General features: G+C 36.0%; 1 protein-coding gene across 7 annotated transcripts in view; it reads left to right on the top strand.

Annotated features, from left to right (window-relative positions):
- TXNDC16 (thioredoxin domain containing 16) overlaps positions 1–25875 on the top strand; it is a 117467-nt gene extending 91592 nt beyond the window's left edge. For 3 of the 7 annotated variants that reach the window (XM_028169238.2, XM_057544368.1, XM_007192860.2), the window contains 5 exons: positions 9285–9369; positions 11347–11485; positions 16081–16241; positions 18872–19062; positions 23451–25875. In XM_028169238.2, the coding sequence (XP_028025039.2) occupies positions 9285–9369; positions 11347–11485; positions 16081–16241; positions 18872–19062; positions 23451–23719 (845 nt within the window). In that variant the 3' untranslated portion in view covers positions 23720–25875. Of the gene's footprint in view, positions 1–9284; positions 9370–11346; positions 11486–16080; positions 16242–18855; positions 19063–21871; positions 21925–23450 lie in introns of those variants that run through there. The other 4 variants (XR_009007734.1, XM_057544369.1, XR_009007733.1 and 1 more) reach the window with 4 other exon arrangements.
- Positions 25876–27241: the final 1366 nt, after the last annotated feature.

Raw genomic sequence — 27241 nt, 5'->3', positions numbered from 1 at the left:
TAATGTATTTATTTATTTTTAACATCTTTATTGGAGTATAATTGCTTTACAATGGTGTGTTAGTTTCTGCTTTATAAAAAAGTGAATCAGCTATACATATACATATATCCCCGTATCTCTTCCCTTTTGTGTCTTCCTTCCTCCCACCCTTCCTATCCCACCCCTCTGGGTGGTCACAAAGCACCGAGCTGATCTCCCTGTGCTATGCAGCTGCTTCCCACCAGCTATCAGTTTTACATTTGGTAGTGTATATATCTCCATGCCACTCTCTCACTCGGTCCCAGGTTACCCTTCCCCTTCCCCATGTCCTCAAGTCCATTCTCTAGTAGGTCTGCGTCTTTATTCCCATCTTGCCCCTAGGTTCTTCATGACCTTTTTTTTTTTTTTTAGATTCCATATATATGTGTTAGCATACGGTATTTGTTTTTCTGACTTACTTCACTCTATATGACAGACTCTAGGTCCATCCACCTCACTACAAATAACTCAATTTCGTTTCTTTTTATGGCTGAGTAATACTCCATTGTATATATGTGCCATGTCTTCTTTATCCATTCATCTGTCGATGGACAGTTAGGTTGCTTCCACATCCTGGCTATTGTAAATAGAGCTGCAATGAACATTTTGGTACATGACTCTTTTTGAATTATGGTTTTCTCAGGGTATATGCCCAGTAGTGGGATTCCTGGGTTGTATGGTAGTTCTATTTTTAGTTTTTTAAGGAACCTCCATACTGTTCTCCATAGTGGCTGTATCAATTTACATTCCCACCAACAGTGCAAGAGGGTTCCCTTTTCTCCACACCTTCTCCAGCATTTATTGTTTCTAGATTTTTTGATGATGGCCATTCTGACCAGTGTGAGATGATATCTCATTGTAGTTTTGATTTGCATTTCTCTAATGATTAATGATGTTGAGCATTCTTTCATGTGTTTGTTGGCAATCTGTATATCTTCTTTGGAGAAATGTCTATTTAGGTCTTCTGCCCATTTTGGATTGGGTTGTTTGTTTTTTTGTTATTGAGCTGCGTGAGCTGCTTGTAAATTTTGGAGATTAATCCTTTGTCAGTTGCTTCATTTGCAAATATTTTCTCCCATTATAAGGGTTCTCTTTTCGTCTTTTTTATGGTTTCCTTTGCTGTGCAAAAGCTTTTAATTTTCATTATGTCCCATTTGTTTATTTCTGTTTTTATTTCCATTTCTCTAGGAGGTGAGTCAAAAAGGATCTTGCTGTGATTTATGTCATAGAGTGTTCTGCCTATGTTTTCCTCTAAGAGTTTTATAGTGTCTGGCCTTACATTTAGGTCTTTAATCCATTTTGAGTTTATTTTTGTGTATGGTGTTAGGGAGTGTTCTAATTTCATTCTTTTACATGTAGCTGTCCAGTTTTCCCAGCACCACTTATTGAAGAGGCTGTCTTTTCTCCATTGTATATTCTTGCCTTCTTTATCAAAAATAAGGTAACCATATGTGTGTGGGTTTATCTCAGGGCTTTCTATCAGTTCCATTGATCTATCTTTCTATTTTTGTGCCAGTACCATACTGTCTTGATTACTGTAGCTTTCTAGTATAGTCTGCAGTCAGGGAGCCTGATTCCTCCATCTCTGTTTTCTTTCTCAGTATCGCTTTGGCTATTCGGGGTCTTTTGTGTTTCCATACAAATTGTGAAATTTTTTGTTCTAGTTCTGTGAAAAATGCCAGTGGTAGTTTGATAGGGATTGCATTGAATCTGTAGATTGCTTTGGGTAGTATAGTCATTTTCACAATGTTCATTCTTCCAATCCAAGAACATGGTATATCTCTCCATCTGTTTGTATCATCTTTAATGTCTTTCATAGTGTCTTATAGTTTTCTGCCTACAGGTCTTTTGTCTCCTTAGGTAGGTTTATTCCTAGGTATTTTATTCTTTCTGTTGCAATGGTAAATGGGAGTGTTTCCTTAATTTCACTTTCAGATTTTTCATCATTAGTGTATAGGAATGCAAGAGATTTCTGTGCATTAATTTTGTATCCTGCTACTTTAGCAAATTCGTTGATTAGCTCTAGTCGTTTTCTGGTAGCATCTTCAGGATTCTCTATGTGTGGTATCATGTCATCTGCAAACAGTGACAGTGTTACTTCTTCTTTTCTGATTTGGATTCCTTTTATTTCGTTTTCTTCTCGAATTGCTGTGGCTAAAACTTCCAAAACAATGTTGAATAATAGTGGTGAGAGTGGGCAACCTTGTGTTGTTCCTGATCTTAGAGGAAATGCTTTCAGTTTTTCACCATTGAGGATGATGTTGGCTGTGGGTTTGTCATATATGGCCTTTATTATGTTGAGGTAAGTTCCCTCTATGCCTACTTTCTGGAGGGTTTTTATTATAAATGGGTGTTGAATTTTGTTGAAAGCTTTTTCTGCATCTATTGAGATGATCATATGGTTTTTATTCTTCAATTTGTTAATATGGTGTATCACATTGATTGATTTGCGTATATTGAAGAATCCTTTCATTCCTGGGATAAACCCCACATGATCATGGTGTATGATCCTTTTAATGTGCTGCTGGATTCTGTTTCCTAGTATTTTGCTGAGGATTTTTGCATCTATGTTCATCAGTGATATTGGCCTGTAGTTTTCTTTTGTTGTGACATCCTTGTCTGGTTTTGGTATCAGGGTGATGGCGGCCTTGTAGAATGAGTTTGGGAGTGTTCCTCCTTCTGCTATATTTTGGAAGAGTTTGAGAAGGATAGGTGTTAGCTCTTCTCTAAATGTTTGATAGAATTCGGCTGTGAAGCCATCTGGTCCTGGGCTTTTGTTTGTTGGAAGATTTTTAATCACAGTTTCAAGTTCAGTGCTTGTGATTGGTCTGTTTATATTTTCTGTTTCTTACTGGTTCATTCTCGGAAGGTTGTGCTTTTCTAAATATTTGTCCATTTCTTCCAGGTTGTCTGTTTTATTGGCATATAGTTGCTTGTACTAATCTCTCATGATTCTTTGTATTTCTGCAGTGTCAGTTGTTACTTCTCCTTTTTCATTTCTAATTGTATTGATTTGAGTCTTCCCTCTTTTTCTTGATGAGTCTGGCTAATGGTTTATCAATTTTGTTTATCTTCTCAAAGAACCAGCTTTTAATTTTATTGATCTTTGCTATTGTTTTCTTTGTTTTTGTTTCATTTATTTCTGCTCTAATTTTTTTTTTTTTTTTTTTTTTAATTTTATTTATTTATTTGTATTTTTATCTTATAAATTTATTTATATTTATTTATTTTTGGCTGCTTTGCATCTTCGTTGCTGCGCACGGGCTTTCTCTAGTTGCGGCAGGTGGGGGCTACGCTTCGATGCGGTGCACGGGCTTCTCATTGCGGTGGCTTCTCTTGTTGCCGAGCACGGGTTCTAGGTGCGTGGGCTTCATTAGTTGCAGCACGCGGGCTCAGTAGTTGTGGCTCACAGGCTTAGTTGCTCCGCGGCATGTGGGATCTTCCCGGGCCAGGGCTCGAACCCGTGTCGCCTGCATTGGCAGGCGGATTCTTAACCACTGCACCACCAGGGAAGTCCCTCTGCTCTAATTTTTATGATTTCTTTCCTTCTGCTAACTTTGGGTTTTGTTTGTTCTTCTTTCTCTAGTTCCTTTAGGGGTAAGGTTAGAGTGTTTATTTGAGATTTTTCTTGTTTCTTGAGGTAGGCTTGTATAGCTATAAACTTCCCTCTTAGAACTGATTTTGCTGCATCCCATAGGTTTTGGGTCATCGTGTTTTCATTGTCATTTGTTTCTAGGTATTTTTTTGATTACCTCTTTGATTTTTTCAGTGATCTCTTGGTTATTTAGTAGTGTATTCTTTAGCCTCCATGTGTTTGTATTTTTTACAGATTTTTTCCTGTAATTGATATCTAGTCTCATAGCGTTGTGGTCAGAAAAGATACTTGATATGATTTCAATTTTCTTAAATTTACCAAGGCTTCATCTGTGACCCACAATATGATCTATCCTGGAGAATGTTCCATGAGCACTTGAGAAGAAAGTGTATTATGCTGTTTTTGGTTGGAATGTCCTATAAATATCAATTAAGTCCATCTTGTTTAATGTATCATTTAAAGCTTGTGTTTCCTTATTTATTTTCATTATGGATGATCTGTCCATTGGTGAAAATGGAGTGTTAAAGTCCCCTACGATGATTGTGTTAATGTCGCTTTCCCCTTTTACGGCTGTTAGCATTTGCCTTATGTATTGAGGTGCTCCTATGTTGGGTGCATAAATATTTACAATTGTTATATCTTCTTCTTTGATTGATCCCTTGATCATTATGTAGTGTCTTTCCTTGTTTCTTGTAATAGTCTTTGTTTTAAAGTCTATTTTGTCTGATATGAGAATTGCTACTCCAGCTTTCTTTGATTTCCATTTTCATGGAATATCTTTTTCCATCCCCTCAGTTTCAGTCTGTATGTGTCCCTAGGTCTGAAGTGGGTCTCTTGTAGACAGCATATATATGGGTCTTGTTTTTGTATCCATTCAGCCAGTCTATGTCTTTTGGTTGGAGCATTTAATCCATTTACATTTAAGGTAATTATTGATATGTATGTTCCTATTACCATTTTCTTCATTGTTTTGGGTTTGTTATTGTAGGTCTTTTCCTTCTCTTGTGTTTCCTGCCTAGAGAAGTTCCTTTAGCATTTGTTGTAAAGCTGGTTTGGAGGTGCTGAATTCTCTTAGCTTTTGCTTGTCTGTAAAGGTTTTAATTTCTCCATCGAATGTGAATGAGCTCCTTGCTGGGTAGAGTAATCTTGGTTGTAGGTTTTTCCCTTTCTTCACTTTGAATATGTCCTGCCAGTCTCTTCTGGCTTGCAGAGTTTCTGCTGAAGGATCAGCTATTAACCTTGTGGGGATTCCCTTGTATATTAGTTGTTGTTTTTCCCTTGCTGCTTTTAATTTTTTTCTTTGTATTTAGTTTTTGATAATTTGATTGATATGTGTCTTGGCGTGTTTCTCCTTGGATTTATCTTGTATGGGACCCTCTGCACTTCCTAGACTTGATTAACTATTTCCTTTCCCATATTAGGGAAGTTTTCAACTATAATCTCTTCAAATATTTTCTCAGTTCCTTTCTTTTTCTCTTCTCCTTCTGGCACCCCTATAATTCGAATGTTGGTGCATTTAATGTTGTCCCAGAAGTCTCTGAGACTGTCCTCAATTCTTTTCATTCTTTATTGTGCTCTGCAGTAGTTATTTCCACTATTTTATCTTCCAGGTCACTTATCCGTTCTTCTGCCTCAGTTATTCTGCTATTGATTCTGTCTAGAGAATTTTTAATTTCATTTATTGTGTTGTTCATCATTGTTTGTTTGCTCTTTAGTTCTTCTAGGTCCTTGTTAAACATTTCTTGTATTTTCTCCATTCTGTTTCCAAGATTTTGGATCATCTTTACTATCATTATTCTGCATTCTTTTTCAGGTAGAGTGCCTATTTCCTCTTCATTTGATTGGTCTGGTGGGTTTTTACCTTGCTCCTTCATCTGCTGTGTGTTTCTCTGTCTTCTCATTTCGCTTAACTTACTGTGTTTGCGGTCTCCTTTTTGCAGTCTGCAGCTTCGTAGATCCTGTTGTTTTTGGTGTCTGCCCCCAGTGACTAAGGTTGGTTCAGTGGGTTGTGTAGGCTTCCTGGTGGAGGGGACTAGTGCCTTTGTTCTGGTGGATGAGGCTGGATCTTGTCTTTCTGGTGGGCAGGTCCGCGTCTGGTGGTGTGTTTTGGGGTGTCTGTGACCTTATTCTGATTTTAGGCAGCCTCTCTGCTAGTGGGTGGGGTTGTGTTTCTGTCTTGCTAGTTGTTTGGCATAGGGTGTTCAGCACTGGAGCTTGCTGGTCGTTGAGTGGAGCTGGGTCTTGGCGTTGAGATGGAGATCTCTGGGAGATTTTCGCTGTTTGATATTATGTGGAGCTGGGAGGTCTCTGGTGGACCAGTGTCCTCAACTCGGCTTCCCCACCTCAGAGGCACAGGCCTGACGTCCGTTTGGAGCACCAAGACCCTGTCATCCACCCGAAAAAGAGAAAAAGGGAAAAATATATATATATATATCGTTGCTCCCAAATCCACCTCCTCAATTTGGGGTGCTTTGTTGTCTATTCAGGTATTCCACAGATGCAGGGTACATCAAGTTGATTGTGGAGATTTAATCCGCTGCTCCTGAGGCTGCTGGGAGAGATTCCCCTTTCTCTTCTTTGTTCGCACAGCTCCTGGGGTTCAGCTTTGGATTTGTCCCCACCTCTGTGTGTAGGTCGCCTGAGGGCGTCTGTTCTTTGCTCAGACAGGACGGGGTTAAAGGAGCAGCAGATTAGGGGGCTCTGGCTCACTCAGGCCGGGTGTAGGGAGGGGTACGGATGCGGGGCGAGCCTGTGGCAGCAGAGTCCAGCGTGACGTTGCAGCAGCCTGAGGCATGCCGTGCGTTCTCCTGGGGAAGTTGTCCCTGGATCATGGGACCCTGGCAGTGGCGGGCTGCACAGGCTCCCGGGAGGGGCGGTGTGGATAGTGACCTGTGCTCGCACACAGGCTTCTTGGTGGCTGCAGCAGCAGCCTTAGCGTCTCATGCCCGTCTCTGGGGTCCGCGCTGATAGCCGCGGCTCCCGCCTGTGTCTGGAGCTCTTTTAAGTGGCACTCTTAATCCCCTCACCTCGTGGACCATGAAACAAAGAGGCAAGAAAAAGTCTCTTGCCTCTTCGGCAGCTGCAGACCTTTTCCCGGACTCCCTCCTGGCTAGCTGTGGTGTGCTAACCCCTTCAGGCTGTGTTCACGCCGCCAACCCCAGTCCTCTCCCTGTGATCCAACCTCAGCTCCCAGCCCCGCCCGCCCCGGTGGCTGAGCAGACAAGCCTCTCGGGCAGGTGAGTGCTGCTCGGCACCGATCCTCTGTGCGGGAATCTCTCCGCTTTGCCCTCCGCACCCCTGTGGCTGCGCTCTCCTCCGCGGCTCCGAAGCTTCCCCCCTCTGCCACCCGCAGTCTCTGCCCGCGAAGGGGCTTCCTAGTGCATGGAAACCTTTCCTCCTTCACGGCTCCCTCCCACTGGTGTGGGTCCCGCCCCTATTCTTTCGTCTCTGTTTTTCCTTTTTTCTTTTGCCCTACCCAGGTACGCGGGGAGTTTCTTGCCTTTTGGGAGGTCTGGGGTCTTCTGCTTGCATTCAGTAGGTGTTCTATAGGAGCTGTTCCACGTGTAGATGTATTTCTGATGTATTTGTGGGGAGGAAGGTGATCTCCACGTCTTACTCTTCGCCATCTTGAAGCTCCTAAAGTATTTATTTTATGCAATTAAAATATGTTTAAAGTTAAAACAACTAAATATTGTAAGTCACCGTTAATATTAAACCTCAAGTATATTTATAGTGGTTTAAAAAACTTCTTATTTAGATGACTGAGTATTTCCTCATATTTGGGTTGCCATATATTCTGACATATATGCAGTGTTCACCAAGGAGGAGAATGTGCCTGGTTTCAGATATTCAAAGGAGAATTTACACTTTGATTTAGTGGGAATGGATATGCAACTGAGGTCTACAGTCTTAAATGCTCCCATTCCCCAAGGAACTTAGACTTTATGTACAAGTGGTTTCATGCAGAGCCTTGCAAGAAACATATTCATGAGTTTAGAGTCTTCTTCATGAGGAAATTATATGGGAATATTAGTGTAATTTTCTTATCAAAAAAGAAGAAGCTAAAACAGATTCCATTATGTCATTGCTTTAGATAACAATCATCAATTATTTATCAGAATTTAGAGAAATTTCTCTTAGAAATGAAAGTACAGCACTCAGTTCTTTCTAGTTGCCTAGTTTTCTTATGAATCTTTTCTACTTTGGTATAGCACAGGCTAAAGAAAATATTTTCATGGGTTACTCATTTCTCATGAAATTTATGATTAGAAATGAGCTCTCAGTGCTGCCTGCTGGTGGATTATGCCACTCTAGTAAGCTGGCTTTCCTACAGTGTTTCTCAGTCTTGTGGAAAGTATGCATCATTTTTAAAGAAAACAATCTTGTGGTTACCCAGTGTTAACAGTGTTGACGCTCACATCACGAATATAGTGCTGACTACTAAGGTACAGATCTTTTGGGTTCAGCATACCCAGACCTCTAGGTGCTTTATGATTCAATTCTTCCATCATAGTTTTTCTATTTCAACTGCTATGAACCTTTTGTGCAGCGAGCTGAGCTATCATCTGGCCTTCAATTGTCAAGAATACATCATTTATATCAGTCTACCTTTGCTCTTTTCTCATTAGTCTACAACTGTTTAATTCAGACTTGCTTCTTGGTTATAAGGTCCAGAATATGCTATTATTTATGAAAATGTATTCAGAAACCTACAGAGATAATAGTTCTTATTTTGAATATGTATATCATAACAAATGGGAAAAGACTGATACACAAATTAATCAAAGTTTAAAAGTAACAAAAACACATTACAGAAAATAAAAGAAGAAGATAACAAATCCCTCATAATTATAGAACCCTAAGACAGACACTGTTAGAGGACTAGAATTTCCAGTCTTCTATTTTTTCTATGCATATGAGCACTTTTAGATTTTGTGGTTATAATGTGTGTATCATTTCACTTACCTGCTTTTCTTTCCAGGCTACATATAGGACAGCTGTCTCCATTTACCTTGCCTTAGGAGTAGATTAAAAAGCAACCAATATTTATTTACTAAATCTGTATGATTAGAATCCTATAAATCTTATAAATTACAGTTGACCCTTGAAAACGAGGGGGTTAGGGGTGCTGACCCCCTGCACAGTTGAAAATCCCCAGACTGCTGTCTCTGCCTCAAAAATAAAGGAATTGATAAATGACCCACCCAAGGGCAGGAAGCTCAGTTTGGATAGAATTAGGACTCAAACTCTACTTCTTTTGATTCCGCATATTCTGATCTCTTGAACACAGTTGAACACATACTTTTCCCCACACTTAGTTCAAAGGTCTGTTACATGAAAATACAGGTACTATATTTATTGAAAAAAATTCATGTATAAAGTGGGCCCATGCAGGTCAAACTCATGTTGTTCAAGGGTCAACTGTACATTTGGAGTACATTTATTTACAGAACCAGAATTGTATTACATCAATGTACATTTCTGTAGCAATCAAATGTTATAAAAAGAACACAGATATATTTTAGAACCAATAAGGTATGTAAGGTCTGAACTTAAACATCTTTATAATTAATGAATAATTAAGCACTATCATCTGTAAACATGTTCGTCAGTTGAATAGCATACATAACTTGAAAGGTTTCAGATTTTTAACTTGTTTGTGTATTTATAGCAAAAGAAGAGTTCATGGAAGCAGGAAACTACCTAAAAGGATATGTTATCACAGGAATTTATTCTGAAGAAGATGTTTTGACACTGTAAGTCTGTTGGTCTTCTAACTTTAGGGAGGAAAAAGTTTGCAAAATAATATATTGTTTGTCTTTACACAGTTGATGAAGGAAAATAGGGCAGCAACATAACTAAATTTTTAATTTCCTTCTGGGCAGATCTGGGAAGTACTACTTGGCTATTTAGAATTTTTAGATATTCAAAATTCTTCTTTAGGCTAGAGGCCCTCATGGGGCAACATTGGATTCATACTACTTCATCTTCCTCTAAAAGTTTTCCTCTTTGGATTCTATTACCTGCGATAAATTTTCAGTTGTCATAGTTTTTTTTTTTTTTTTTTTTTTTTAAACTTCACTTTTTTTTTTTAATAGTAATCTTTTATTTATTTATTTATTATATTTTTATTTTTGGCTGTGTTGGGTCTTCGTTTCTGTGCGAGGGCTTCCTCTAGTTGCGGCAAGCGGGGGCCACTCTTCATCGCGGTGCGCGGGCCTCTTCACTATCTCGGCCTCTCTTGTTGCGGAGCACAGGCTCCAGACGCGCAGGCTCAGTAGTTGTGGCTCACGGGCCCAGTTGCTCCGTGGCATGTGGGATCTTCCCAGACCAGGGCTCGAACCCGTGTCCCCTGCATTGGCAGGCAGATTCTCAACCACTGCGCCACCAGGGAAGCCCCTGTCATAGTTTTTTGAGGAATTTTATTTCTTGAGTGTCTGGGTTTTGATTTGCCACCAAGGTCTACATAAAAATCAGTTTTTCTGTATTTCTCGCAGAGTTTTAGGTGACGAACTGATAGTTCTACTTAATTTTGTTATTGCAGACATACACTTAAGCAGTGCTTTTTTTAGCCACTTAAGTTGCTTTATTTGTAGAATTCGGGGTTCCTGTGAACTATCAAATATTTCAGTTGCTGTGGAATGAAGGACTGAACTGAAAATTTGGAAATTATGAATACATATTACGTTCTACACTTATGACTCATCTTCAGATGCACGTGGAGTTAATAAGCCCCAGTTTGTGTTTATTACCCTCTGACTATATTATTCCTCATTGTCATTTCTGAGCTTAAATCTTTCATCCTAAATACTGGTGACACATGCTTTTGATGATCGAGCGCCATGAAATCAGTGATTTTTTAAAAGTGAATACAGAACTCCAGATCTTTAGGGAATATGAGACCTGTTCACCTGACACATGGACAGTCACCCACTCTCTTCTAGACCAGTAGTTTTCAGAGTATGTTTCGTTTATAACCAACTGGTTATATTACCAACAGGTAATCTGAAGACTGGGCTTTCTACTAATGCTTATAATATTATAATGTCTATACTTTTGTTTTAGCATGAATTAAGTTTTTACATGATATAAATGTGACTACATCACTGGTAATTTCACACAAGGCATTTTTTTCCTATTTAGTGATTTTCTTTGAAGTTTAGTTAGCAAAAGTAGTGGTAGGAGGGAGCAGATTTGGGCTCTGTTTCAGTGGAGAGAGCACAAACTCTGTATCTGGAATACCTCAGTGTGAATTCTGTCTCTGCTGTTTACCGCTCTTTCATCATCAGTAAACAGAGGGTTATAGGGCTGTTCTGACGGTTAAATAAAGACTTAACTAGAAGCACCTGGTATAGTGCCTGGCAAATAACAGGCCCATTCTCATAAATGCCTGTCTCCTTGGCTCAGCAGTTTGGTGAGCAGCCCAAAAAGTGGAGAACCATTCAGTGTGTTCCTAATCCTATTTGGACATTTTCTTGATGAATAAGTTGTCTAGAAAAACAGATCTGGCTAGATTACTATCTGTTGCTTTCTTCTAATCTAGATTATCAAGGTTCTTGAACTTGCTCAGATAGCCTCACATAGAAGATAAGTTTGTCTGGAAATCGAGTTCTTTTTTCCTTAGTAGGGCTTCCCATTTGCTGCCTCCATTGTGACTTCTTGGCCTAACTGTTCATATTTTTGATGATTTGCTATATTTTGGTTGGAAATTTTAATACTACATTTCTCCATAGGTCAAATAAATATGCTGTAACTCTTCCAGCCCTGCTGCTTGCCAGACACAAAGAAGGCAAAATCGAGAGCATTTCATTAGCTAACGTCCATGCTCAAGAAATAGTTCAAATAATAACAAATGCATCACTGGAAACATTTGTGAGTATATTTTATAATAAGGATGTTATTTGAAATAAGAAAATCTAGCCCAGTTAAAGACAGTGTGTTTTAATATGTGATTTTCCAGCTTTTATTGGCACAGGGCATGATGTGTTGTGATGTCAAGATTCATTGGGTTGCTCTGTTTTATTATTCACCTGTTATGCATACCGCTTCTTTAGTCCACTGCCAAAAGTTTACGTGTCTTTGGATTGTTTTTATTGCTGAGATGCTTGTGGCTGATGGCCAGTTGAAGTACTCAATCTAGGCTGAAACTTGGCATAAAGCACATAGATTCCAGAGAGCAGACTTCTGGGCTTCAGATCCTTGCTTGTCTTCCTACTGCCTGTATGTAAGCATCTCTGTGCCTCAGTTTCCACATGTGTAAAATGTAGGTGATAGTAGCCCCTGCTGCAGAGCGTTATTGTAAGGACTAAACGAGATGGGTGTTCAGTGCTCTGTGTACAGTGTTTGGCCCCTGGTAAACACTCAACAATTGTTACCTGGTATTATTACTTATCCCATTTTAGAGCAAAATACTGTCTTACGAAAGTCCTTTTCTGATGCTTACTTTGTGTAATAATGGATTCAGGGGCCCAGCAGATGTAACCTGCATTTCTTGATTTTGGTTGTTTTGCATTAATATTAATTGTAGCTAGAATATTATAAATTTATGCTTTTCTACCTTTCTAAAGTACCATAGGGGCACTATTATCAACTATAAATACTGAACGAATATCCTCCTGTTACTGTTTTTTGTCATGCTGATCTAAATGATATTACATTTTAGGCTCAAAGAAATGAATGTATTCTTTAAGTTTTTTGTGACCTCAGTTCTATTGCCTCCCCTCCCCCAATTAAAGTTACAGTTTATAATTAATCAAATCATTACTATTTTCAGGATGTTGTTTTCTAAATTATTTATAAAGTAACATTTTTGTCTTTAATGACATTATTAAATGACTTTCTTTAGCATATACATAGTGTAATATTTTTGGAATTATTATAAGACTTTAGCTTTTTTTTCCAAGATAATACAGGAAACCATAAAGAAGAAAATCAGAATAAACCATAACTTCTTTAACCAAGTTTAAATTTGGGGATATATTTTCCCGAACTTAAAAAAAAAATTCCATGTGTATATATGTGTTTATCTTTTTATATTAAGGGATATTTCCACCAAGAAATAAAGATTTGCATATTAGTTTTTAAATATTGGCATAATATTCTGTTGTACTAATAAACCACAATTTATCTAATTTCCTGTTGGTTAATATTTAAGATGTCTTTAGTTTGTTTTGTTTTGTTTTATTCCGGGACCATCCTTATAGATAATCTTTGGGTGTTGCTACAACTATATACGTATGGTAAGTTCATAGAATTTGAATTGCTAGTCCAAAGGGTAGGCACATTTTGAAGGCTTCTGACGTTTATTCCTGTTTCGCCCAACAGAAGATTTGTATCATTTTACTCTTTAATCTTTGCCTAACTGCTAGATAAAAATAGGTATCTAATTTTTTTCTTTAAGATTATATTCTTTAAGGCTGAGAAACTGTGGGCAAGCTTAGCAACTATCAATGTTTATAGTTAAGGCAAATTTACAACGTTTTGGTTTGCAGTGTTCAACTAAATAATGAACAGCTGTAATAAAATTTATTTTGCTTTTAGTTACGATCTTTTCATAAATTCTAAAACCTTCAAGTGGTTATTAAATTTCTCAGTGCTGCTTTGTGTTGGAGCTTTAAGTCTAGATAATCAGTGACTGTGTACAGTAGCCAGCTAGCAGTAATCTGTCTCCTGGCCTACACCTAGTTACCAGAAGGACTTTGGATCCTTCCTCTGGATAGGAAAGAGGAGTGGATGGCCGGATGGTAAACATTTTTTATATAACATCGAACTTTTATTTTAATGAACCTGATGACAAATTAGTCCAGGTAAATAGTGCCCAAATCTGAAATACATGATAATTTACTATGTAAATATCATAAGTAAGCAATGATATATCCAAGGCTGTCTTACTTAGAACTATTTGTTAGGTAATATGTTTAGCACTTTTCTCAGATACATGGAGTTCCTTTTTATGTTCTTATTATGAATAAGTTAAGAATATCAGAACCCACACTATTATAGTCTCTTACATACGCAAATAGCCAAAGGTCACCTTCCAGCGACCACATATGATGACCTTTTCTGTTTCTCCTTAACCTCTGAATAGCAATCAAAACTCTTGATTGTGCTTTTCCTTCTTAAAATTCTCTCTTCCTTTGGCTTTTGCAATTCAATCCTCTCTAGGTACACTTTCAACCCTCTGGCCACTCTAGAATTACATCTTCAACCCTTTTTTCTTTTTTTGCTATGTTTTTCTTTGGGAGACTTTATCTATACCCATAACTTCTACTGTCATACCAGCTGATGATTCCTAACTCTGTTTCTAATCTTAACTTCTAAACTCACACAACTCTTACTCTTTCTTTCCTGACATAGGAAAGAGCAGTGCCTGTCACTAGCCTGTCTTTCCACAAATTCATATTCCAGTTAGTTAGTCATCTAAAACAGGCCTAACCATGTCATTCATTTGATACAAAATCTCAGTATTCCTGAGAGCTAGAAAGCCTATGGAGTCATTTTCCCATCTGGTTTGACAGCCACATTTGCCTCATGCCTGCCTGAGTCTGGTACGCTTCACTCTCACTGTTCCCCAGATACTCTGCATGCCTTAACACCTGTCTGCACCCTCATGATGCTCCCTGTATCTGGAATCCCCGCTCTAGCACACACCTCTATCTATCAAGGTCTTATTCCTCATGCAAGGCCCAGATCAAATACCACTTCCTAAAATCACCCATGAGCTCCCTCCCCTAACTTGTTTTTTAGTTTTAATTTAGAGCCAATAGGTTTCCTTAGTGTCACACATTAAGTTTTTTCTTGGATCACAGCAGTTTGTATACTTCTTTCCTTCTCTAAACTATGAACTCTTTGAGGGCAGGGTAAGCATCTTACTTCTTTTTGATTCAGTACCCAGCATAAGATCTTGAAGTTCTCAATAAATTTTTGAATTGAGCAGTGATGGCTCCATTGCACTGGATTCGTCAAATCCGTTCTGCTGGCTTGATGAGATCTGTCAATTTTAGGAAGGGGACATAACTCATGTAGAAGAGAAAAGATGATAGTTAATACAAGAATACAACACAGAGGAGTTTGGAGAAGAAGGGATCTAAGATTTAAATCATGAAAGAGGAAGGTGTGAAAAGAGGATTTTGAGTGTGAAGAGAAAGAATTTAAAGGAAAATGAGAATTGGCAGAGGAAAGTTGTTTTGAGAACTAAGTATGGAAAAGTATGTGCCAGAGTTTGGTGTTTGTGGATGAATCAGAGGTGGTTGGCACCATGAAAAAGATTGTTCATTTGGATTTCTAGTGTGATCCAATGAAATGGGAAGCTGGTGAACAGGATGCCTGAGTGCTAGTTTCATTTAACTCTTCCTCCTACTAAGCTGTGTGACTTCAGCAAGTCAGCTTCTCGTCTTTGGTTTCCTTATCTGTCAGCAGGGGATTAGTTTTATGATATAGGAAGATTTAATCCAGCTCATAAGTACATCCAGAAGATGAATTAATAGATGTGGTACTAAAAATGGAAAATAGTAGAAGCCTTTAATATTCTAAGTCACTGCTATTTTCTTTTTTTAATTTTTATTGGAGTATAGTTAATTTACAATGTTGTGTTAGTTTCAGGTATACAACAAAGTGAATTAGTTATACGTATACATATATCCACTCTTTTTTAGATTCTTTTCCCATATAGGCCATTACAGAGTATTGAGTAGAGTTCCCTGTGCTATACAGTAGGTCCTTATTAGTTATCTATTTTATATATAGTGTCACTGCTATTTTTAATCCTGAATATGTTAACTTTGTTTGTTACTCTTTTCAATTCTTGTTAATAACAGCCTAGACAAGTTGTCTTCTACAAATATATAAAAAACATTGTTCTTTTTTAATTAGTAAAAAGAATAAAAGGGTAAAATTTCTTATTTCTTACTAAATTTTTTCATTGTTATTTTAAACCCCAAAGAAATAAGAGACTTTTAAAATTTGTTTTAGCATATTATTGGATTACTTTAGTTATGCTAAAAACTCATAATTTTGAAACAAAGTAAGATTTTATTAATTTTTAAGTAATCATAGATGTTAAAAGATTATATCTTTAAAGCTCAGCTTATGTTTTTTTTCAAAAATTTTATAAAGATATAACAAGAATTTTATTTGTCATGTGTATGTTGGCTAGTCTGATCCAGATTTTAGCATAAGAAATTATTAGAAGTGCTACATCCTTGTAAAACAGGGAGCTCCTTTAATTTATTTTCAAATTCTATTAGTAGTTTTATTTTGAAAATAACTCATTCTTAAGACAAAATGGGTTTAAATTAAAAAACTCTTGAGATTCATAGTTATTGATCAGTATAGCAAAATCTCCACTTAAATGAAAATGTTTGAAATACATTTTGCAAACTAAAATTGCAAGAGTGATTTGAACATTATTTTCTACTTTATACACTATAATTCCCCGTTTTTCTTGGTTTGTTTTTTGTTTTAAACAGCCAGAAATCACTGTGGAAAATCTTCCCACTTATTTAAGACTTCAGAAACCATTACTCATTTTATTCAGTGATGGCAGCATAAATCCTCAGCATAAAAAAGCAATATTGACGCTGGTAAAAGAGAAACACTTGGATTCACTTACCCCTTGCTGGTTAAATCTGTAAGTATATATTTTTTTATTTTTTAATACATAAAAGGTAAAGAAAGTATAATTATTATTAAATTTTCATTAGGGAATGAAACTCTACCTGTGGAGTTATATATTATGGAACCAATATGTATGTTATCATGATATTTTAGTAACTAAACACCCTCAGATTGTCTAAGATGACATTGTTTTAGATCGAATTCTGTTTTACAGTAAATTCTTTTTTTTTTTTTTTTGCTGTGTTATTTTTTTTCCAGCTTTATTGAGGTATAAATGACAAATAAAATTGTAAGATATTTAAAATATACATTGTAATAATTTGATATATGTATACATTGTGAAAAGATTCTTCCATCTAGTTAATTAACACATCCATCACCTCACATATTTGTTTTATATTTATAAACTTTGGGGGGCGGTGAGAACATTTAAATTCTACTCTCTTAGCAAATTTCAATGATACAGTACAGTGTTATCAACTATAGTCATCTTGTTATACATTAAATCCTCAGACCTTATTCATCTTGCAACTGAAAAGTCTGTATTCTTTTACCAATCTCTCCTTATTTCCCCCACCCTGCAGTCCCTGACAACTTGTCTACTCTGTTTTTATGAATTTGACTTTTTTTTAAGATTCCACATATAAGTGATACTACTATGTAGTATTTGTCTTTCTTTGTCTGGCTTATTTCACTTAGCATAATGCCCTCAAATTCCATCCATGTTGTAGCAAATAGCAGGATTTCCTTCTTTCTTATGGCTGAATAATATTCCATTCTCTAAGTCTGTTTCTGTTTTATAAATAAGTTCATTTGTATCATTTTTTTTAGATTCCACATGTAAGTGACATCATATGATATGATATTTGTCTTTCTCTGACTTCTTCCCTTACTTTGATAATCTCCAGGTCCATACAAGTTGCTGCAAATGGCATTATTTCATTTTTTCAATGGCTGAGTAATATTCCATTGTATATATGTGCCACATCTTCTTTATCCACTCCTCTGTTGATGGACATTTAGGTTGCTTCAATGTCTTGGCTATTGTAAACTGTGCTGCAGTGAACATTGGGAGTGCATGTATTTTTTGAACCATGTTTTTCTCCAGATATAATATGCCCAGGAGTGGGATTGCTGGATCATATAGTAGCTCTATTTTTAGTTTCTTAAGGAACCTCCATACTGTTCTCCATACTGGCTGTACCAATTTACATTCCCTCCAACAGTGCACAAGGGTTCCAGTTTTTCCACATCCTCCCTAGTGCTTGTTATTTGTGGTCTTTTATTGATAGCCATTCTGACAGGTGTAAGGTGATATCTCATTGTGGTTTTGATTTGCATTTCCCTGATGATTAGTGATGTTAAGCATCTTTTTATGTACCTTTTGGTCATTTGTATGTTTTCTTTGCAAAAATGTTTATTCAGTTATGTCCATTATTTAATTGAATTGTTGTTTTGTGATTGAGTTGTGTGAGTTCTTTAGTTATTTTAGATATTAATCCCCTATCAGATATATGATTTGCAAATATTTTCTCCCCTTCTGAAGGTTGCCTTTTCATTTTGTTGGTTTCCTTTGCTGTGCAGAAGTTTTTTAGTTTGATGTAGTCCCACTTGCTTATTTTTGCTTTTGTTGCCTTTGTTTTTGGTGTCATACAATAAATTTTTAAAGATAATAATTTTTCTGATTTTAAAAGTAATGGATGTTCATTGAGGGAAATTTGGCAAATACAGAAAAATAAACATTGTGTTATTTTGGCATTTTTCTTTAATTCCTTTTTCTGTATTTCTGTATTTTAAAAATTCAGCCTAAAACTTTACAGAAAATTATCAGTGCATTTACCAACAATATTTCCTGGTATATTTTCTAGATGTGTGGTTTGTGTTATTACATTTAATGTCTCTGAACACAGTTCACGTATATAGATACACTATCCATTGTTCAAAGTCATCAGATGAAAGACATTTCATTTTTAACTCATTGGAAAAATTACAAAAATGAGGCAGTGTACACTTTTGTTGTGAAGAGTTCACTAACAGTACAGCCTACTACTTGAAACAAAATTTTCCCAGGTAATTATCCTTGTAGCTATCTCAGAGTGAAATAGTCCTTTCCATAATGTGGAATGTGCTGTATTAGGAAAAATAAGTGTCTTAAACTTGTGGTTTCCTTGTATGAATACTTTAAAAAATCTTTTTAATTTGAAATTAATCCTGAGAAAAGAGACAATTTGATTTGGAAAAGGGGTATTTATTATGAGTATCTTGTTATTTTATAGTTTTGTAGCCATTTAATTTTTGAGCTGACGTGATCAGATACTTGACTAAACTTTGGAAGGAACTTATTGATTGTATTGAGACAAAATTGACAAGCCTTTGGACTATGTTTTTCATTAAAACTCATTGGTTGCCTTTTTTCTCCTAAGAGAAACACAGTAAGTACCCTATGTTAAAAGAAACTTTTTATGACTCTGATTACTAATAACATAGTTACAGACCTCTTGATTTTTAAGACATATTTTCATAAAATAAACTTCTTGGCATGATACTATATTTAAAGGTTACTATGTTTTACAAACTGTTGTTCTTGTTATTTTGTTATAGAAAGAAATATTAATTAACGTGTTCAGTTGCTCCCTTTTATAGGAAGAATACTCCTGTGGGGAGAGCAATCTTGCAGGCATATTTTGATACCCTGCCTCCCCTTCCTCTTCTTGCTGTGGTAAATCTGCATTCAGGCGGCCAAGTATTTGCATTTCCTTCAGACCAGGCTATCACTGAACAGAACCTTTTATTGTGGCTGAAAAAATTAGAAGCAGGACTAGAAAGTCATATCAGTAAGTTTCCTGTTTTAATGTGCACAATTCTATATTTTGTTACGTGGATTTTTTTAAACTTAAATTATCGTTCATGGATGCTAGAATGAGTTGAATTGTAATGTTTGTAAGTATTCTAAATATTAATACGCTGATAGCATTGTCCATGGGACAGTCTCCTATATGGTAGGTATTATTACCCACAGAAAATAAGTGTCGTATGAAATTTAATAATAATAGCTAACATTTATTGAATGCTCAGTAGGTGTCTGGCTCAAAGCTACGTGATTCACATGCATTATCTCATTTATTCTCACAAGAGTCATAGGAATTATCAATACCTGTAGAAGAGTTAAGTAACTAGTTCAAAGTCATATAATTAACCAGTAAATGAGGAAGCTTGGATTTCAACATGGCTCTGTTGTACTCCAGAGCCAGAATTTTGAACCACAAGAAAATAGATCTTGACCCAGAATTTATAATGCTGGCTTATGACATGCCATAATCCCTATTTTTCTAAAACCTATGTGGATTTATACCTGTGGTATAGATGTGTATGTTAGTTTATATACAATTGTGACAACAACAAGCCTGTTGATATAATTTAAATTACTTAACATGTAATAATCTAGATCATTAGTCTGTTGAGGAAACAGTGTGAAATTTGATGTAATGAAAAGTTTCCTAAGGTACTTCTGAGGATTTTGTTATTGGAAACCAAATGAACTATATTATAATAACATTTTGACACTGTTCATGACTGAGTTCTGAAATAAGGGTGTGTGTGTGAATATATATGTATACACACTGTGAATATATATGTGTATACACACACAGTTCTGGTATATAAACTCCAATTCAGTGTTACACTGTCTCTCAGCCAGCATGCATTGTGTGAGTCTGTCATTATGTATATTTATATATATTTAATCAGATTCTTGAATTTATTTGTTTTAAGTGCCAATCATTGCAGCACACCTGTTCTTCCCAGGAGGTCTATCTACTTCATTTCTGTTAAGTTACACAGTTTTAACTAAATTATTGTGTTTAAATAGTCTATAAAAGGTATTTGTATATTGAAATGTAATCCACATACCGTAAAATGCACCCTTTTAAAGTATACAATTTGATGTTTTTTTGGTATATTCACGAGGCTGTGCAACCATTACCACTACTGAATTTTAAAACATTTTCATCACCGCAAAAAGAAACCCTATACCCATTGGCACTCACACCCCATTCTCCCCTCCCTTCATTCCCTGACAACCACTCATGTACCATCTGTCTTTATGGATTTGCCTAATCTGGACATTTCGTATAAATGGAATCATACAACATGAGGCCTTTTGGGTCTGGCTTCTTACCCTTAGCATAGGCTTTCAAGGATCATCCATGTTATAGCATGAATCAGTAGTTCATTCCTTTCTGTGGATGAATAATATTCTATTGGACGGATATACCCCATTTTGTTTCTCCATTCAGCAGTTGATGGACATTTGCATTGTCTCCACTTTTTGCTATTATGAATAATGCTGCTATGAACATTCATGTACATGTTTTTCTGTCACATACACAGATAGCATATGGCAGTTGCCCCACTCTCTTGAATACAGCATCTTTGTAACAGGATTTAAATTGGGAAATTTACATCCTCCAACTCTGTTCTTCATGTGCAGGATTATTTTGGCTTTTCTGGGTCCTTTTAGATGTATATATTTTTAAGTCTTAATTTTCTGAGATAATTTATTAGTTTTAACATTTTCCTAGGATATGTAAAAAAGTAATTAATTGACTATTTTGTCTTCCATAATCTGAAAGAAGCCTTTCTATGGTTGTTATCACTCAATGCTGGCTTCTTCATTCTAGCCACACAACATAGGGGTCCTTTCGGTTGTAGCTCTTGAACTCTTCAGATAGTCTGCGTTCTCTTCTCTATCTGCATTGCTATTTTATAGAAGCAGTTGAGTGTTGTCATTTTGCAGTTGCTGTGACACAGAGGCCTCGGGGACTCTAAGTCAGATAGGATTATATGTAAGTCAGGCCAGAGTACTTCTCCAACTGAATTGCTTTAAAAAAGGTCGTGTGATGTTCAAAGACACAGAAACCTGAGCTTCTGACCCAGCCTCCTTGATTACTAACTGTGGTTTTAGGCAAGTTTTTTCTTTGTTCCCTCCTTTACAGCTATAAAAGGAGATTAATAGTTCCTACTCTGACTACGTCACAGTTATTTTAAAAATCAAAATTAAGTATACAAAGGCATACATTTTAAAGTGTAAAACCTAAAGTGTTATTATTCTTCATGTAAAGATCCTTTCCTACAAGGAGCATCCTTGGGGGCTTCGATTCCTCAACTCAAACCATTACTAGAGGAAAGAATCAGAATTATTCTTCTGAGTTTCCTGAAAGACTGGTATTTCTTCCATTGCAATTATGTTAATACCTCTGGTTTCCATTACTTCTTTGTATCACTGCTTCTGGTCTTAAGTTATTCCTGCAGCCTCTGGGAATAGAGAAGAAGCAAAGGTCCAAGCAGGACTTTTCTGTATTGGGGCTTGTCTTCTGTGCTGCCAGGACCTGCTCTCACCACACCTTGGGAGACAGACCTGAGACAGGGATGTTGCAGCTACTCTTAGAATAGCCTGAATCTGTAACATGGTGCCACCAGTCCCTGCCTCACTTTACTTGCTGCACATCTTAATTTCTGTGAAATTGTCACCACTGGCTATTCTTACCTGAGATTTACACTGAATTTTGGTCACGTTCTCTGACCTTTCTAGGCCTTGGTTTTCTCACCTATAAAATTGGGATAATAATTGTGCTTTCCTCATAGGGTTGTAAGGATTAAATACATAACGCCTGATATATAGTAAAGCCTCAATCAAGGTTGGCAATTATTATTATTATCGTTACTAATTTGATAATAATGTCTTTATTGCCCATATGTGATGAGAGTACAGTTTTATTTGTAACTGAAAACATTAAGATCTTTATAGAGTTCCTTCAGGAAATAATTAGCAGAATTAAGATGTCCAGTTTCAGGCATTTTGTCGTCATCTCAGACCACTAGGCTGCAGTGTTTACCTTAAAAAATAAATACTGCTGAATCTTTGCTGTGCTTTAAATTGGACTTTTCTTAAAGATACTTTATCTGCATATTGCAAAGTATAGTTATTCTTACTTCTTACCTAGTCATTATATTCAAGAAACTATTTTATCCGTTTGTCACTTTTGAGTCTGCTAACCTGGCACTGTAATTTGAAACATCAATTACAAGGGTAGCCTAAATGTAATACCCTGCTGATGTACCATGGATTTCATATAATTGAGTCTGAGTGAAGAAATCATATATCAATAAGTAGAGTATAGATATATATATATATTGATGCAGATTTTCGTTTGTGCTTTAATCTACTCTAGGAAATTAAAGTTTCCTAGAATGTCCTAAGCTTTTATTTGATTTATGAGAGATGCTAAAGTTTTTATTTTTGAGCATTACTTTCTTTTCATGTACCAGTGTATAGATCCTTTCACTGGAATTCATTTTTTAAATGTTTACTTTGCACAGTTCCTTATATATAGTTTATTTCCCAAATAGTATTTTAAATAGGCAACTAAACTCTGAAATTGTGTGAAATCTGTTTACTAAATGGAGAAAAGCTAGTTTATCTCATATATATATGTTATCAGCGTAAATTCATTTTCTTTTTTTAATGACCAATGTTTTAAAATAATGTTAAGATTCACTGCCATGATTCCAATCACTGTCTGTTTACAGTACAGTTGATTCCATAGCAATTTTTAATGATTTCTTGCCTATAATTATTTTTATAAAATGTACTTTTTTTTTCATCAAGTATGTGCAAAGGATGTTAATCAAATCTTCCAAAACAGAAAATGCTTTAAAACTTAAGGAAATACTTGTCTAAATAATAAATCTCTATGTATGTTCCAAAATTTCTTTCTGGAATATTTCATAGTTATAGTTCTTTGGGATAAAGACAGGGATAGGGAGGGAAGCAAGAGGCTTCTTCATTTTAACTTGTCCCTGGCTATATGTAATCTCATGACACATATTGCTATTTTTTAAAACCTCAACAAGGGTTAACAGGCAGTGAGATTATGGACCTTTTGTGTTTTGCCTATTAATACTTATCGTTATTTAAAATAGAATAGCATTTTAAATAGAATAGCTTGTAAATGTAATATATGAAAAATGTCTAACAATGACAACTGTATCAAGCTTCTTAGACAATGATGATAATAAAATATAGCTTTGCTCAGATAAGGAAAACTGATAAGGCCTTCACTCCTACAAATATATTTTGCAAAATAAAACATTTTCTAGTATATTCATGTGATGAGATTTTATATCTGTTCATCTTTAATGCTTGATTCTGTCTTTCTTCCAGAAATTTTACCTGCTCAGGAATGGAAACCTCCTCTGCCTGCTTATGATTTTCTAAGTATGATGGATGCTGCAACATCTCAGCATCCTGCTAGGAAAGTTCCTGAGTGTATAAAAGAAACTGATGTACAGGAAAATGATAAAGAACAGCCTGAAGATAAATTAGCAATCAGAAATGAACCTACTGGAACACTGAGAACAAAGCATTGGAATAGAAGTAATTGGTTTGAAGAAGCCAAAAAACAATTCAGGCATGATAATAAAGAATTATGATGCTCAAAAGTGAGCTAATTAATTTCATAGGGCTGTGGAAAGCTTTCTGAAGTCTTTTTGGCTTATTTGATAGACTTAAGAATTTATTTCATTAAGAAGTAATACTATCTCACCACTATTATTCAACATAGTGTTGGAATTTTTAGCCACAGCAATCAGAGAAGAAAAAGAAATAAAAGGGATCCAAATCAGAAAAGAAGAAGTAAAGCTGTCACTGTTTGGAGATGACATGATACTATACATAGAGAATCCTAAAAATGCTACCAGAAAACCACTAGAGCTAATCAACGAATTTGGTAAAGTAGCAGGATACAAAATTAATGCACAGAAATGTCTTGCATTCCTATACACTAATGATGAAGAATCTGAAAGTGAAATTAAGAAAACACTCCCATTTACCATTGCAACAAAAGAATAAAATACCTAGGAATAAACCTACCTAAGGAGACAAAAGACCTGTATGCAGAAAATTATAAGACACTGATGAAAGAAATTAAAGATGATACAAATAGATGGAGAGATATACCATGTTCTTGGATTGGAAGAATCAACATTGTGAAAATGACTCTACTACCCAAAGCAATCTACAGATTCAATGCAATCCCTATCAAACTACCACTGGCATTTTTCACAGAACCAGAACAAAAAATTTCACAATTTATATGGAAACACAAAAGACCCCAAATAGCCAAAGCAATCTTGAGAAAGAAAAACGGAGCTGGAGGAATCAGGCTCCCTGACTGCAGACTATACTACAAAGCTACAGTGATCAAGACAGCATGGTACTGGCACAAAAACAGAAATATAGATTAATGGAACTGATAGAAAGCCCAGAGATAAACCCACACACATATGGTTACCTTATTTTTGATAAAGAAGGCATGAATATACAATGGAGAAAAGACAGCCTCTTCAATAAGTGGTGCTGGGAAAACTGGACAGCTACATGTAAAAGAATGAAATTAGAACACTCCCTAACACCATAAAAAAATAAACTCAAAATGGATTAAAGACCTAAATGTAAGGCCAGACACTATCAAACTATTAGAGGAAAACATAGGCAGAACACTCTATGACATAAATCACAGCACGATCCCTTTTGACCCACTTCCTAGAGAAATGGAAATAAAAGCAAAAATAAACAAATGGGACCTAATGAAACTTAAAAGCTTTTGCAGAGCAAAGGAAACCATAAACAAGACGAAAAGACAGCCCTCAGAATGGGAGAAAATAGTTGCAAATGAAGCAACTGACAAAGGATTAATCTCCAAAATTTACAAGCAGCTCAATATCAAAAAACCAACCCAATCCCAAAATGGGCAGAAGACCTAAATAGACATTTCTCCAAAGAAGTTATACAGATTGCCAACAAACACATGAAAGAATGCTCAACATCATTAATCATTAGAGAAATGCAAATCAAAACTACAATGAGATATCATCTCACACCAGTCAGAGTGGCCATCATCAGAAAATCTAGAAACAATAAATGCTGGAGAGGGTGTGGAGAAAAGGGAACCCTCTTGCACTGTTGGTGGGAATGTAAATTGATAACAGCCACAATGGAGAACAGTATGGAGGTTCCTTAAAAAACTAAAAATAGAACTACCATACGCCCCAGGAATCCCACTACTGGGCATATACCCTGAGAAAACCATAATTCAAAAAGAGTCATGTACCACAATGTTCATTGCAGCTCTGTTTACTATAGCCAGGACATGGAAGCAACCTAAGTGTCCATCGACAGATGAATGGATAAAGAAGATGTGACACATATACAATGGAATATTACTCAGCCATAAAAAGAAACGAAATTGAGTTATTTGTAGTGAGGTGGATGGACCTAGAGTCTGTTATACAGAGTGAAGTAAGTCAGAAAGAGAAAAACAAATACCGTATGCTAACACATGTATATGGAATCTAAAAAGAAAAAAAAAAAGGTCATGAAGAACCTAGTGGCAAGACGGGAATAAAGACACAGACCTACTAAAGAATGGACTTGAGGATACGGGGAGGGCGAAGGGTAAGCTGGGACAAAGTGAGAGAGTGGCATGGACATATATATACTACCAAATATAAAATAGGTAGCTAGTGGGAAGCAGCCACATAGCACAGGGAGATCAGCTCGGTGCTTTGTGACCACCTAGATGGGTGGGATGGGGAGGGTGGGAGGGAGGGAGACACAAGAGGGAAGAGATACGGGGGTATATGTATGTGTATAACTGATTCACTTTGTTATTAAGCAGAAACTAACACACCATTGTAAAGCAATTATACTCCAATAAAGAAGTTTAAAAAAAAAAAGAAAGAAGATACAAATTACTAATATCAAAAATGAAAGAGGAAACATCACTACAGATCCCATGGATTATAATAGTATATTAAAGGAACAATATGAACAGCTCTATGTCCACAAATTTGATAACCTAGATGAAATGGACAAATTCCTTTAAAGACAATCTGCCAAAACTCACACAAGAAGAAGTAGACCATCTGAATAGGCCTACAGCTATTGAAGAAGTTGAATCAATCATTAATAACCTTGTAAAACAGAAAGCACCATGCCCAGATGTGTTCACTGGGGGATTTTATCCAACATTTAAAGAACAAATTATACCAATTCTTTGCAATTTATTCCAAAAGATAGAAGCCAATAAAATACTTCTAACTCATTCTATGAGGCCAGCATTACTCTAATATCAAAACCAGTCAAAGATAGTACAAGAAAACTATAGACCAACAGTGGGCCATGAACATAGATGCAAAAATAGTCAACAAATTGAATCTGACAATGTACAAAAAAAATTAAGTACCATGACCAAGTGGGATTTATCCTTGGTAGGCAAGGATGCATCAACATTTGAAAATCAATTAATGTAACACATCACATCAACCATCTAAAAGAGAAAAATCATATGAACATGTGAATAGATGCAGGAAAAATATTTCACAAAATTCAGCACCAATTCATGATTAAAAACTCAGTGTCAGAGACTGGACATGTGGAAGGCAAGGATTATGTGGGAACTCTGTACTTACTGCTCAGTTTTGCTGGAAATCTAAACCTGCTCTAAAAAATAAAGTTTGTTAATAATTAAATAATTTTTTAAAAAAACAAGTAATACTAAATCATTTCAAGTTTCTAGACCAGTGACGTCCAATAGAAATATAATGCGCCGTTTCATGTAATTTAGAATTTTCTGTAACCCCATTAAAAAAGTAGAACTGAGCAGGTGAAATTAATTTTAATATATTTCACCCAGTAAATATATCCAAAATTGTTCAGTTAACATAAAAATAAGTTATTTTACATTCTTTTTTTCATATCAAGTCTTCAAAATCCAGTGCATATTTTACACTTACTACACATCTCACTTCAGAGTAGCTACATTTCAAGTGCTTGTTAGCCACATGTGGCTGGTGACTACGGTATTAGACAGCTCAGCTCTAAACAATAACTGGCATAATTAACTTAGTTCTAGCCACGATACATTTTAAGCTAAAAGATGAATGTAACTCTAG

This window comes from Balaenoptera acutorostrata, chromosome 3, assembly GCF_949987535.1.
Source record: "Balaenoptera acutorostrata chromosome 3, mBalAcu1.1, whole genome shotgun sequence".
In the NCBI taxonomy this organism is placed as follows: domain Eukaryota; kingdom Metazoa; phylum Chordata; class Mammalia; order Artiodactyla; family Balaenopteridae; genus Balaenoptera; species Balaenoptera acutorostrata.
The sequence above is the reverse complement of the archived record's forward strand: the minus strand, read 5'-3'. Positions and strand labels throughout refer to the sequence as shown.